The sequence below is a fragment of the Lampetra planeri genome, chromosome 15 (genome assembly GCF_965212315.1).
Source record: "Lampetra planeri chromosome 15, kcLamPlan1.2.h2, whole genome shotgun sequence".
Classification (NCBI taxonomy): Eukaryota; Metazoa; Chordata; class Hyperoartia; order Petromyzontiformes; family Petromyzontidae; genus Lampetra; species Lampetra planeri.
Window position 1 is genome coordinate 986,531 of NC_136121.1, and position 15,613 is coordinate 1,002,143.

A 15,613-nucleotide genomic window follows, 5' to 3' on the forward strand; every position below is an offset into this window, starting at 1 on the left:
GAGTGGTCGGTGGTCGACGTTCAGCAGATCATCTCGGCAGCCGTTCTTGAATAGGTTCATGCTGACAATCTTCCGAGGCCGGGTTGGTGTTTCGTGTGACATCACGGTTTCCGTCTGCTGGGCAAGTGCGTATTCGCTGCAGGTGCAACAGTTGCTGACACACTCCTTCACCTCAACCATGCATGTTGGGCCACTACTGTGTGGCGCGTGCCTGCCTGTAGCATGCTACAGACGTAATACACACGTCATGCGAATTCTTAAAACAACTATCTTCTTTGCCCCCCTTTCTGCATTAGCCCTGCCCGTATCATCTGCCAGTAAATCTTGGAGTCATCATTGACTCCCCTCTATTTCCGACCACAAATCTACCACAACCTGTTCCTGCCGTTTTCACCTGTGCAGCGTTCGCAAAGTCCGCCCCCTCATCTCACCCATGGCTGCAAACTAAAAAAAAACCTCCCTCCCTCCTCATCACTCGACTCGATTATTGCAACTCCCTCATGCTTGGTCTTCCCTCCTATGCATTCAAACCGCTCCAGCAAACCCAAAAGGCCGCTGCCCGGATCGTCTCTAATCTCCCCGACCACTCCCACAAATCGCCTCTTCCCCCTCCTCTTGCAGCCAACCTGGCTTCCCGTCTACCATTGTTGCCTTTTCAAATTCCTCACCCTCGTTCACAAATCTCTCCCCATGGTCTGGCCCCAACGCGTCGTCTCGCGTCCCTCGTCTCGTCTCTACGCCCCATCTCACCCTCTCTGTTCACAATCCCAGCTGCTGTCGTTCCTCTGTCCCCCTCCTCCATGTGCCCAGTCTCGATTCGGTTCTTTCTCGCTTCTGTGCCCCATAACGCTGGAACAAGCTGCCCCCTACACGTCAAACAGTCACCCCCACTATCCATTGTTCCTTCTTGCCTTAAAAATCTCACTTATTATCCCTCGCTTACCCAAACTTTTCTCCCCCCCTCTCCCTTCCTTCCCCATCATGGACACCATCCCTCGTCCCGACTTGCCTACCCATCCATCACACCGGCTCATCATTAACCACCCATTGCCACTTTCATCATCGTTAATTTCACGCATCATCATCCCGTGCCGCCATCCTTCTCATCAAATCATCTCATCACACTATTCTGCTCCACAGTTTGCTATATGAATTAAAAACAAGATAAATTAAGATAACATAAGATAATCAATATTTTGGTCATTTATGTTCACGTAAGACAGTGAAAGCTGAAATATGTTTTAACTGAACAGCTCTTTCAACTGTACTGTTGTTTTATCGTTTTTAAAACTGATACAATTGACAGTGGTGGTGGACCACTGATGGATATGGTGGTGGTGGATCAATGATGGACTTGGTGGTGGTGGATCACTGATGGATTTGGTGGTGGTGGATCACTGATGGACTTGGTGGTGGTGGTGGATCACTGATGGACATGGTGGTGGTGGATCACTGATGGACATGGTGGTGGTGGTGGATCACTGATGGACATGGTGGTGGTGGCGGACCACTGATGGACATGGTGGTGGTGGATCAATGATGGACTTGGTGGTGGTGGATCACTGATGGATTTGGTGGTGGTGGATCACTGATGGACTTGGTGGTGGTGGTGGATCACTGATGGACATGGTGGTGATGGATCACTGATGGACATGGTGGTGGTGGATCAATGATGGACTTGGTGGTGGTGGATCACTGATGGATTTGGTGGTGGTGGATCACTGATGGACTTGGTGGTGGTGGTGGATCACTGATGGACATGGTGGTGGCGGATCACTGATGGACTTGGTGGTGGATCACTGATGGACATGGTGGTGGCGGATCACTGATGGACATGGTGGTGGTGGATCACTGATGGACATGGTGGTGGTGGATCACTGATGGACTTGGTGGTGGATCACTGATGGACTTGGTGGTGGTGGATCACTGATGGACATGGTGGTGGTGGATCAATGATGGACTTGGTGGTGGTGGATCACTGATGGATTTGGTGGTGGTGGATCACTGATGGACTTGGTGGTGGTGGTGGATCACTGATGGACATGGTGGTGGTGGTGGATCACTGATGGACATGGTGGTGGTGGCAAAACACTGATGGACATGGTGGTGGTGGATCACTGATGGACATGGTGGTGGTGGATCACTGATGGACATGGTGGTGGTGGATCACTGATGGACTTGGTGGTGGTGGCGGATCACTGATGGACTTGGTGGTGGTGGATCACTGATGGACTTGGTGGTGGTGGTGGATCACTGATGGACATGGTGGTGGTGGATCACTGATGGACATGGTGGTGGATCACTGATGGACTTGGTGGTGGTGGTGGATCACTGATGGACATGGTGGTGGTGGATCACTGATGGACTTGGCGGTGGTGGTGGATCACTGATGGACATGGTGGTGGTGGTGGATCACTGATGGACATGGTGGTGGTGGATCACTGATGGACATGGTGGTGGTGGCGGATCACTGATGGACTTGGTGGTGGTGAATCACTGTTGACATGGTGGTGGTGGTGTATCACTGATGGACATGGTGCTGGTGGTGGATCTCTGATAGGCATAGTGGTGGTGGACATGGTATAATTCGTCAGCGCTGCACATGTACAGTTATACCACAGTTTACGTGTCCCCCTTTTTACGTCGTGTCACAAATACGCCGTAAGTGTATTAACAGCGCGACTACCCCATGCGTCGCCTCAACCCACACTCACGTCGCTGGCAGCAGCAGCAGCAGCGTGCTTCCTGTCTCGTTATCCGTCGCCTCTCAGCCTTCGCCTCCACCTACTACTACTACTACCCTGTACACGAACTTGCTTTGCGTGGCGCATAAAGAAACGTACTGTTCTATACAGTACAAGTTCTTATTTAGGTGCGGGATTTTAGTGATTTTGAAGAAAAAAAAGTAACTTTTAAAAATATATTTTTTTAAACACGCTTGAATGAAATGTACCATACGAGTAGTGGCAGAACTCCACGACTCCAGGAAGTGGCCCCGAAGCTTGCCATAACGTAAGGGACTGGTGATTTACAGCCAACGTCAGTTGAGCGTGGACAATTAGACCCAAGCCGAAACATCAGTATGACATACGTATGCCAAGTTTGCAGTCGATACGACATTGGAAAGTGGGTTAAAATTGAGTTACAAGATTTGAGGATACGACAAAAGACAGGGTTGAGGATACAACAGACAGAGTGAGTTAAATAAAAGCGTTTCGATATACGTCGTCGGACCTTTCTGGAGCGCATCCCCGACGTAGACTGGGGTATCCCGGTACATCGATTGTACTCAAGCATGAGCCGTGGCTGTACTCGATAACGATGCAGACGCTTTGGAAATGTATCCCTTTCAAAAGCCTGTTTGAACAAGGAATTCCTCAAACGCCTCTATAATGAGAAGGAGGAAATGTGAGTGTTAGGGTCTCATGTCATGCACATCTTTTAAATATCTTTACGAGGTCGTGGGCGTCTGGGTGTTCTGCCTGGTCACGTCTTCAGGCTCCCCTCCCTCGACGTTCACTTCACCCAGTTCGAAACCGTTCTACCATCGCTCCCCAATGCTGGGTGGGTTTCATCGTGATCGTGTTTCGTGAGTTGGTGAAGCGACTCAAGGGTCTGTCCTAATTAGTGCACGGTTTATATCGACATCTTAAATATATTACCACAATTTCCCGACCCCCCCCCCCCCCAAAACCCACGGGAACAAAACCCAAAGCGAGTGGATATTGAAAGTAAACCGACAGGCGAACGACCAGAAGAGGTAATATGTCTCCAAGTGCTGCATGGGGCTTTTGTTGACACCGATTCTGCCCGAGGTGCAATGAGAAACACGCACAGAGAGGAGAGCATCTTTTGTACTGTACAGGGACTCCTCTACTTACGAACGAGTTAGGTTCCAGAGGTCTGTTCGTAAGTCGATTTGTTCGTAAGTCCAACTTTACTCCTGTCGATCTCAAACATGTTGTATGGCGTGTACACTAAACACGAGAAATTGCTTAAAAAATTGTTTAATCTCACATAGATGTAGACGCCACTGGTTCTTCACGGTTAAACTTTCGACTCTTGGACATACGGACAGGTTTGTTCGTATCTCTGAAAGTTCGTAAGTAGAGGAATCCTTGTGTACACATTCGTACTTTACATTGCAAACGCACATCATGCTCGTTGTGCTGTCTTCCAGGTGTCGGCTGAAAGAGAGCCAACAGCTCGTCTGTTCGGAAGCAGACCGGTACATCAATGGAATGTGAATCACTAATTCTAAAGGGTTCCATGGACATTGAGGACGAGGATAAGCTGCTTTGGGACCAGCTGGAGCGGTTCCGCGAGGTCATCGTGAACAGCATCAAGGTAGGGGGGGGTGGATGTTGCTGTATTGCACGGGTGTGTTGTCTCAAAGAGAAATGGCTTTTTGGGTTCAGCATCGAGGAGTGCCTCGTTCTCATTCTCCATCCCACACGAACCATTCCACCATTCCCGCCCCTTCTTCACTCGCCTCCGTGAGCCACCAAAGATGCCAAGACCCCGTCATATAAACAATGCGGCATAAGGACGATGCATCGATTCATCGATTGACACTAAGGGGCTGTCCATAAATGACGTCGCGCACCTGGGGGGGGGGGGTCAGACATTTGTGACGATGTGTGAGGAGGTGGGGGGGTTTGAGAAATGTGACGTCACATCAAAATGCACAACTTTAAATAAATCTAGACAACACGTTCTACTTAATTAAATAAACTTTTTTTATAAATGTTTTCTCCTACAACATCAGAGTGCAGCACCACATTAAATACGCACTACAATGACAATAGTTTAAAGCAATTTGAAACATGTTTTTTTTGGGGGGGTGGGGGGGGCAGAGCTTTGTGACGTCATATTTGAGGGGGGTCTGACTTTTTGTTACGCCGTGTGATGAGGGGGGGGGGGTCAAAAATCGTCCAAAATCGCGTGACGTCATTTATGGACAGCCCCTAATCCTGAAAACACCGTGGGCGTAAAATCCATGACCATATGTTTCCATGTGTGTATATTGCATACAATTGGTACACCTGACCCCTGCATCCACTAGAGGTGCTACAATCACCGTGAGTTATTCGGAGAATTAACTCTCGAATTGAAACCGTGACTCCAAGATGGGAAACAATTCCTGTGATTGAATGTCAGGGGTGGCTGTAAAACAAACCTCGCAAGGCACACGTGTTCGTGTCTAAGCTTGACTCGGTGGGTGCGGCATGATAGTTTATATGATAGTTGATACGATACAGCATTTCACAGTGTTGGCCTTTGCTTATCGCACGTGCGGGAGTGTATGCTGACACAGATGAGTGCGTGTCATCCGGTCGGCTACGTGAATTTTTCAGCTTGGCTTCCCGCGCTACAAAACCTTGACTTGGACAACTGTGTGAGGTTGCTATTGTTTATCACATGCCAGAAATAATAGTCACCTGATTGTTCTCGAACCATTTGTGAAAGCCTGAATAACACATTTTGGGAATGGATCTCTGTGGATGAAGCAATAATGATTCGTCATTGCCTGTAATGGTGACTTGAAAAGCCATGGAATGGCAACTTACAATTGTGATCGTGTCCCTCAATCGCATTAATTGATGAGAGTGCTCGTGATCCCCCCCCCCACCCCCCAAATGCGCAGGCCTCAAGGGTGACGCATCACCTGCGATCGTATGGGGTCATCTCCGTCCAGGATGAGGAGGAGGTGACGTGTGGTGACTTGACCCTCAAGAACGAGGCCATGCGCATGAGTGAGTGTCCCCGTTCCCTGGTCGCCTCGACACAACTCGGTCATGCGACCCGCAGGAGCTACCTTTGATCACGTGGTTCACTCCCATGACCTCAACTTTTATATGATGATGTTATGCCTCCACTTGAGTACAGTTTTAATAAGTGTCGTTTTAAAACGGATGCTATTTTTCACTTGAATCAAGCAACGCATTGATGATTACCAAATCAATAACGAGGCAAATCACGATGATTATTGATGAGAGAAAAGGTAATCCTCAATATACGGTAGAGCTTGGTGATTTGGTGTATTAACATTTGCGAGTCCTGCTATCCGTGTTGTGTGTGACTTGACTTCACTTATCTGCAAAGTTGTGGGCAATGTGATGGATCTGCCAGTGAAACCTTCACTTATCCCCAACAAATAATTCACGGATATCTGAATAAATTACATAATTTCCCAAAGCGCATACCAGGACAAAGTGCCGGTTTAAGACCCGATGTTCACCCGTGTATAACAGGTGGATTATTCCGTGCGATTCCACTTGTATTGTGAATTTTCGTCAGGCGAGCCGAAAGTTCCTTTAAATGGCTCGGGAATTGAGCTGCGCGAGCTGCCTGTGTAACACATGGGGCACTCAAAGCTTCTGAATTGAAAGCATCCATGGGCAGGAAATAATTCCTATGCATGTTAAACGCATCACACAGGATGTGGATGAAGGGGTTTAAATGATGAAGAAGACGACGACGATGATGATGATGTCTGGCATTGACAGGGTGATGGTCACTCAAGTGTTGTGAGATGGCGCTCGATGGTTTGTTGACCGTGATGATGATGATGCTGTAGCTGTCGCAGGTAATCAACCTGCATGCTGGTGGATGACAATGATGACGGGGGGGTCGGGGATGGCGAACAGGTGCGATGCAGGGGGTGCTTGCAGCTCGTAGCTTGCAGCTGTTGGCACACAGCCATGATTTAAACTTCATGGCTGTCTAAATTGTAATTTTTTTTTTATAACTCCACAGTTTGTGCATTGTTGCAAAACATGATTTTCTGGAATGGACTGCATTTCCCCTGATGGCACATTGAAGTGCTGCTGTTCATTCACTGTGGAACAGACCTGTGCAGCACGATGTCGATGCAGCAGTGCCCTACTGTGAGGACTCCTTTCGTCGTGTAAATTGTGCCACGTTGACAACGGCTGACAATTCGATTCACTTTTGTTTCTATTGCTTCTGTCTCGAGTCCGATCAATGCGGTGTTCATTGTGCGATGCTTCCATCATCCTCACCGGTTTTCACCGGCAGTAATTGATGTTGATGACATTTTCTGTGATCGTACTTGTTTCCAGACAGCTTAAATTAGTATTTTTTACAAGAGGAGGGGGTGAGGGGGAGCATGAGTTACCAGAAGGCTTTGGGCAGAATTTATGGCACTACCATAATCCCGGCAATTCTGTAAAAATCACCCGATAATGCCGGATGTAATTACCAGCGAAATGACAAGGTACTCAAATTGTGAATGTTGTGGATTTACTCTCCAACACACCGGTGGGCTCAAGTAGTGACTCAATGGCACGTTTTGTTTACGTGACGAACCTTACTGGTTGGCTGGCTGTGTCGGGTGGTGCGGGTTAACGGCACATTAATACTCGCGCGATCTAACCCAACAAAAAACCCTTATTATGAATACCATAATCCTGCGGAGGTTTCTCGAGGTTGAGCGGTCAATACCTGGTGGTGCTTGGAGCGAGAAAGCTCCCAGCACATGGAGCGAAAATGTCACAAACAACACACGGTGGAGCCAGAAGTACATCGGAGGGTTTCGAGGCAATAAGTGGTGGAATGGCTGATCACGTGAGGGGAGCTTACGACGCAGCCACCTTCTTCACAATATTTATTCACCCCCCCACCCCCAACGCGCGCGTGCATCTCCCAGAAGTGGAGCCTGTCATTTGTGCCTGGCAGGACCCATGTCACGGGTTGCGTGGGACGCTTTCCCCTCGCTAGGCCTTAGCCCTCTCTTTACATTTCAAATCTTTCTGTTTCATTTATCGGCACTCATTCGCGTTTCCCCTTTTTGCAGTTACCAAGGAGTGGCCCCATTTTCTAACTGCGCAGAGACTACGCCACGTCAAAGTGGGGTACCATTCCACCGCAATTTCACAACATTTGTAGTTTTCTGCCTAAAATTGGAAATGAAAACAGGTTATGCCAGAGTAAAGATATCGACCCTAACTTAGTTTTTTGTACATTTTATGAACCTCGTGCAACAGGCATCGGGCGGCAGAGGAAGCGGTGTTGGGTGTGGTGGCCATGTGATGATGATGATGATGGACATCATTGACAGCTCGGAGTGGGATGCAGTGCAGCTGTTTAACGTTTGAGGAATGAGGAGGAGGATGGGAGAGGCCCTCAAACAGTTCTGTTATTGTTTGGTGGTTTCCGTATTGATGACCGTGAGAATGTCCGTGTCTCTAGGCCGTTTGTTGGACATCTTGCAGACCAAGGGCAAGAAGGCCTACGAAGTGTTCATGACACTGCTGGAGACGCAATACCAAAATGTCTACACCAAGATCAGTGGAAACCCTCCTAAGGCTGGCCAAGGTACGTGCTTTTGTATTTTTTGGTAATTTATCGTTATGTATTTGCATGTCGCCTTGTTGTCATGGGCATTCTCTTCCTGCGTTTCAGTTAATGGGAATAAAGATTGTACAATAACATTTCCATATATGAAAATTTGTACTTTATGTGTATGTATGTGCATTGGTCTACTTATGCACATGGGGAGTGGTAGTGTAGCGGTTAGCGTGTTGCGCTACAAATCTGGTGACCAGAGTTTTATTCTCACTCATGGCCAGTACCAGTGAAAATGATCTCAATCGGTTCTGGGCCTCCCCTAGGTGAACTCAGCCCCAAATGAGTACCTGGTGCAGTGTATAAACATTGCCACTCGGGAAACAAAGGCGGCCGGGCGTGGTGCTGACCACCCATCCCATCGTGTGCCGTGCCGGCCTTAATAGGTGCTACTCACTCACAGCACTTGCCCCAAAAGCCCCTGTTAAGGCTATAAGGGGGATCCTGTTCAAATAATCGTCACTGGTGTTGGCTGTGAGCGGGAAACAAACTCTGTTAGCTGGGTTTGTAGCGCAGAGCGCTAACCGTTACACTACCGCTCCCCAAAGCCAACAGACACACACATACATGTGAAGTATTGGAAAATGACGGCAGGAAACTCCTTGACGGGAACACACTTCTTTTATTAAATCTTGACTTGTAACAATACAACGCGTGGCCTCTCTTCTTCACAATGCGCTTCTCTTGACTCTGGATTCTGTGCTGCCGGCTCTCTGTGCCTCGTGTAGACTCCGCGCCTCGGCTACACTCCTCTCTCGCCTCGTGTAGACTCTGCGCCTCTGCTACACTCTCCACTCGCCTCGTGTAGACTTTGCATCTCTCTCTCTGGCTACACCGTATGCATACTCGGCTCGTGTAGACCGTTCTCTCTCGCTGGCTACACACTATACATTACTCAGCTCGTGTAGACCGTTCTCTCTCGCTGGCTACACACTATACATTACTCAGCTCTACTCTCCATTACTCTCCTCTACTCTCCTCTCCGGGCTCTATCTCTGCACCTTCGTCTTCATTCTTAGATGGTTCCACTTCCGCCCCTGCTCCTCTGTGCATCACCTTATATACCCCTTCTTCCCGGGAGACGGAGCGGATGCGGACCTCAACGTCGGCACCGCTCCTCAGTTACCCAATCCCCACGCGCTATCCCTACGATCCGGTTCCGCTCAGCGCGTGTTTCCACTCCCCGACCAATCACACCGCGCTGCTACCCGATCACTCCCTCTGGGCGCGTCACCGGCACACAGCCAATCAGCAGCACTACCCCCACCCGCGCACTGACGCCTGCTCCTCCCCGTCAGCGCGCGTCACCACACACACACCCGTACATACGCGCTGGCACACGACATATACACCCAGCGCGTATCACCACTACATCACCCCCTCCCACATAGCTCGCAGCCGGCCCGGCTGCTAACAACAACCAACCGCGACGATAAAACGACAACTAACAAAAAAAAAAAACCCCGTAACCCCCCGAGTGTGCCCCGTAACATAACACAACACCAACAACAACAAGAATAACTATGTACAGATTGACAATGAACCCGAAAAGTCAACAATAACACGATACGAGCAAATTCGAAACGAACGCGCCCCACGTCCCTGCGACTACACGCAGTGACGAGGCGCTCCAACTGCCCCGACTCCTCACGAGGCAGGTCATGCAAAGTAGCACGACCTGGCGCGAGTCCGTCTGGCTGGTCCATCGTATGGGGCGGGACACTGACGACCGTCCGGCGGTTCCGGCTGCTCCAGACGGCGCGGAACGGGCCTGAAAGGGCCGGCCCCGCCGCGGAGATCCGGCCGCCGGTGATCGGCAGCTGTCAGTTCCGAGACACCTGGGAGCAGATCAGGCGAAAATACGTGTGGATCAGGCAGAGACATTTCCCCCTCTGGGTCGCCGGTCACGTCACACGCCCGGCCATCACGACACAAGGGGAGGCCATATGGAGGCGAGAACGGTTTCAGTCGGGAGGGGTGAACGTACCACCGGCGCTTTCCCCACTTTATCTGAACGCACTGGGGCCGTGCAACGCGCACGACCTCCACGGGTCCCCTCCACGGTCTCAACAATTTAGGCGACGTAGCCAAGGGTGCCTGAGGGCAATGCAGCCAGGCCCTGTCACCTGGTTTCCATTCGTGCATGGACACCTTCCGTGCCCGCAACCGTTCATTAGCAATTTGGCGAGCCCGCGAATTAAGCCGCGCGGCCTCCCTCGCCTCTGTCAGCTTGTGAATATTAAACTTAATATGTTCTGCCAAATTAGAATTAGTTCGTGGAGCGGACAGGCCAAGTTGCGTTTCTATTGGCGGGTCAGCTTCCCGACCGTACATCAAATAGAATGGGGAAAACCCCGTAGCTGCATGGGGGGCCATTCTATACGCGGCAAGGACTCCCGGGACCTGCAGGTCCCAATCTACATGTGCCTCGCACACCTGCTGGCACAGCATGGAAGTCAAGGTTTTGTGGAGTCTCTCCACCATCCCGTCAGTCTGCGGGTGGTACGGGGAGGTACGCACCTTCTCGGTACCCAACAGATCGCACACCTCTTGCAACAATTTACTCGAAAATTTTTTACCTTGGTCGGTCAGCAGGCGTTCGGGAGCCCCCTTGTCCAGGACATAGCCCTGGACGAAGGCATCCGTCACAGCCGCTGCCGACTGGTTAGCGAGAGGCCACGCCATAGGCCATCGGGTAAAGTATTCGACCCCCACTAACAAATATTTATTCCCTCTCGGCGTGACTGGGAAGGGCCCCAAAATATCGAGTGCAACGAGCTCGTTGGTACGCGAGACCTGAATAGATTGCAGCGGTGGATTAGCTGCCACGGCCGGTGGTTTACGCCTGGCGCACTCAACGCACCCCTTCAGAATATGCACCACATCACTTCCCATTCCCGGCCAGTAATAGTCACGCTGAAGCAGGGCAAGCGTCTTGTTAACTCCCAAGTGCAAGAGGCGTTCGTGTGCCGCCAAGACAACCCTCCCCCTCACAGCGGAAGGCACCACGAGTGCGTTCCGCCGGGACAAACTGTCCCATTTCAATAACACGCCCCGCTCAAGTACATAGGAGCCGGTACGCTCCTGGTCCCCCTCGGGACCCCCAACCTTGCGGCGCAATGCTAGCAGCGAGCTGTCCGCCATCTGGAGGCGGCCCCATTCGCTGAGCGACAGCGAGAGCAGCGAGTCCCGACCCTGAGAGGCAGTGGAATCATCCCCGATCGGTGCGCCCGCTGTCGCAGCCAGTGCCCCCATCTCCCCCGCAAGCGTCGGTTTACAGCGCGCCGATCCCGACAAACACGCGCATTCATCACAAGGCAACAACCGCGACAAGCAATCGGCATTCGTGTGTCGCAACCCCTTACGGTACGTAGTCGTAAACTGATAGTCCTGGAGGACTTCCAACCAACGCGACAACTGGCCCGAGGGCTGGGCGACCCTCAATGAATACTGTAGCGCCGCGTGGTCCGTTCGGACTGTAAAGTGACGACCATAAAGATATGGCCTAAACTGCTGCACAAAAAAAACAATGGCAAGCAGCTCGCGACGGGTGACACAGTAGCGCTGCTCCGCCGGAGACAACACCCTACTACCGTAGGCGACAACTCTTTCGACACCCCCAACGACTTGGGATAGCACCCCCCCAATGCCCGTGTTGCTAGCATCCGTGTCCAGCAAAAAGGGACTGGCAAAATCGGGATAACACAAGGGTGGGGCACCCACCAAGGCGTCCCGGAGGGAGCGAAACGCGGCCTCCTCCTCCGGTCCCCATTTGAACTTCACTCCCTTCGCCGTTAGAGCGTGCAAGGGTTTTGCAATAGTGGCGAAGTGCTCAACGAACCGCCGATAATAAGAAGCAAACCCGATGAAACTACGCACGTCGGAAACGGACGTAGGTGTCGGCCACGAACCGACACAATCCGTCTTCGCGGGATCGGTGGAGATCCCCGAAGAATCGACAATGTGACCCAAGTATCTAACGGACCTACGAAGGAGGTGACATTTGGCCGGTTTAAATTTCAACTTAGCCGATCGCATTCGCAAGAACACCCCTCTCAATCGCCGGAGGTGTTCCTCAAACGTTTTACTGAAAACAATGACATCGTCCATATAAATCAAGCATGTATCCCACTGCAAGCCCGACAAAACCAGCTCCATAAGTCGCTGAAACGTCGCTGGAGAGGAGTGAAGTCCCATGGGTAACCGGTTAAACTGGAACAGCCCCCCTGGAGTCCGAAATGCTGTCTTAGGTTTCGACTCTTCGTCGAGCGGCAACTGCCAAAACCCCGATAACAAATCAAGAGTCGAAAAATATCGCGCACCAGACAATGCATCGAGGGACTCATCCATCCTGGGGAGCGGATACGCGTCAGCCACAGAGATCTTATTCAGGCGACGGAAATCAACGCAGAATCGCAGGGACCCGTCCTGCTTCTTAACCAGCACAATAGGCGCTCCCCACGGGCTAGAGGAGGGCGAAATAATATCGGCTTCTAGCATATCGTTAACAGCCGACTGAACATGTTCCTTCTCCACGGGACTCAGTCGGAAGGGATTTAGCCTGACCGGCGCCGCATCGCCCGTTTCAATGTGATGGTGCAACAAATCCGTGCACCCAATGTCATACTTATGTTTACTGAATACATCAGAGAATTCAATGAGCAACTCGCGCAGCGCACCCAACTGCGCCGCCGACAAATCGTCCGAGGCGGCACATAACGAATGGACCCACTCAAGGTCTTCCCTTGGCTCAACGTTCCGCGCGGGGCTCGAGCCCACCTGCGCAACCAACCCATCATCCCCAGGGACCTGCGCCGCGTGAGCCAGCACGGTGCCCTGCGGAATGACAGCTGGTCGCGACCCCGCGTTCAAAACCATCACAAACGGATCCCTGTCAGCCCGCACCAAAGTGTGAGCCACCGATAAATCAAGACCCCCGACAGCCTTGTTAGAAGGACCCAAAAGCATACTCTGTCCCGAAGCCTCCCTCACCCATGGTTTCCGCAACCGGAGGGGAATCAACATCTGTGAACCCGGGGGCACTTGCACTGTCTGCGTCGCCACCGCTTGTATCGTAGCGCACGCCGTCCGAATGTCAGTAGGGCCCGTCAAAAATGAAATCCGGCGACCCGATGGCAGTTCAATGCATCGTTGATCGATAAGAATTTTAATGGGCATTTTAGCCAAAAAGTCAGTGCCCAAAAGACACGGAACTGCCAAAGAAGACGAAACGAAAACGGGTCCCGACAATTTGATATCTCCAATGCAAATGGACGCCCTAACCTGACCGATAATGCCCAACGATCCCCCATTAGCGGCGTAAAATGGCACATCCACTGGAAGCAGCGGACGACATTGGACCGGAAGAATATTATAAATGAGGTCCGATATAATAGTTGCCGATGCCCCCGTGTCCACTAACACCCTAATCTCAACCCCATCAATAGATCCCGTAACAACGGACGAACCCGCCGAAGCAGCCACAATTCTATGCCCCAATTCCGCCCATTCAATGTCTCCCTGGTCCCGGCCGAACCCCCCTCGCCGAACCGAATCCCCGAACCTTAACCGGCCCTCCTCCGCCGCAACGCGGCGTCCCATGTGTGCCGAATAAACAGGCCGAGCGTGTGAGGTGCCGCGACTTGCCGGGGATTGTAGAGATGACTTGGGCTCTCGGTCGTCGTCCAGCCGAGCTCCCATGGCGCGCTGCCGCGGAGCGCGGCACCCGGACGCCACGTGGCCCCGGAGGCCGCAGTTATAGCACGTGACGAGGGTCGGAGTAGATCTTGGTTGCTCCGACTTTCGGCCCGATCGCAGAGGCGACCGGGCCCCCGGCCTCCAGTCCCCTGGTCGTCCCGTGGCGAACGCCTCCTCTCGTGGGCTGACGACTTGGGGTTCGGCGACCACCAAACCCGGGGCTGCGACGACAGCAGCGTTGCAACCAACGCCTTGCTTCCGTTGTAGGGCCTCGTGCGCTTGAATACTCGTGGCGACTCTCAAAGAAGAAATATCAATCTCGTCAGCTGTGTTGATAGGGACCCCCAGGTCCTGCGCCAACTTGAGCAGCTGCTCCAAAACCATCGCGTCTTGGCCCTCCTCGTCCATCCGAGGGAACGCAGCATCAGCAAGAGCCAGCAACGCCGTGCGATAGGCCAGCGCGGTCTCCGTGGCCGCTTTCCGTCTTGCGTAGAACTGATGGCGGCACGTAGAGGGAGGCCCGTAGACCCTGGCCAACAACCCCAGCGCATCCTTCAGCGTGGAGCGGTCTGACTTCCGTGCAGCCCTGAAGGCCGCGAGCGCATCGTCGTCCAGCATGGCGGGCAATGCCCGCAGCGCCGTAGCATCGGACCACGCTGACATCTCTTTATGGGCCAAAAACCTTCGCTGAAATTGGCCCCAGTCTCCGCCTTCCGCCTTGAAGGCTGACAACGTGGGCAGGCGCTGCTGAAAAATGAAGTCATCCGCCTCGTGGTTCCTCTCCGCCTGTCCGTCGGTGTCTAAGATGGCGGCTCCAGCAGCAGACGTAAGATGGCGGACCCCCTCGCGCGCTGATGACGTCGATGCGCGCGCTTGGGAACCCACCACCACGTGGCGCTCGCCGTTCCCGCCAAAAGTAGGCCCAGGCGCAATGGCGGGAATCCCCCATTCGTTTTGGCGGGAATCTGCGGGGCGACCTTGTAAAATGTCCCCCATCGTCCCCGCTCCTCCCGACGAGCTGATCTCCGCCAAGATGGACGCGGCGGCGAGCAGCAGCTCCGCCAGTCGGGAGTGCGCCTCACGAAGCCCGGCGTCTGTCCCCGGTCGCTCGGCCGGCGCCGTCGACGGACCCTGCAGCGTGGGCAAGTCCTCTTCCTCACCCCCCGCCACCAGCGGCCCCGAGTCGTCCAGGTCTTCCTCGCGGTCAATCCCGTGGGTCCTACGGGTCTTCCTCGTCTCCATACTTGGAAGCCCGTTTCACTTCTGACGCCAGATGAAGTATTGGAAAATGACGGCAGGAAACTCCTTGACGGGAACACACTTCTTTTATTAAATCTTGACTTGTAACAATACAACGCGTGGCCTCTCTTCTTCACAATGCGCTTCTCTTGACTCTGGATTCTGTGCTGCCGGCTCTCTGTGCCTCGTGTAGACTCCGCGCCTCGGCTACACTCCTCTCTCGCCTCGTGTAGACTCTGCGCCTCTGCTACACTCTCCACTCGCCTCGTGTAGACTTTGCATCTCTCTCTCTGGCTACACCGTATGC

The 15,613-nt window shown here is 52.4% G+C and overlaps 1 protein-coding gene across 8 annotated transcripts in view; it reads left to right on the plus strand.

The window, feature by feature from the left end:
* LOC144722586 (caspase recruitment domain-containing protein 11-like) overlaps positions 1 to 15,613 on the plus strand; it is a 66,720-nt gene that overhangs the window by 12,051 nt on the left and 39,056 nt on the right. For all 8 annotated transcript variants that reach the window (XM_078600796.1, XM_078600794.1, XM_078600798.1 and 5 more), the window contains exons 2-4: positions 4,181 to 4,347; positions 5,648 to 5,756; positions 8,215 to 8,340. In XM_078600796.1, coding sequence (XP_078456922.1) covers positions 4,237 to 4,347; positions 5,648 to 5,756; positions 8,215 to 8,340 — 346 coding nt within the window. In that variant the 5' untranslated portion in view covers positions 4,181 to 4,236. The remainder of the gene's footprint in view (positions 1 to 4,180; positions 4,348 to 5,647; positions 5,757 to 8,214; positions 8,341 to 15,613) is intronic.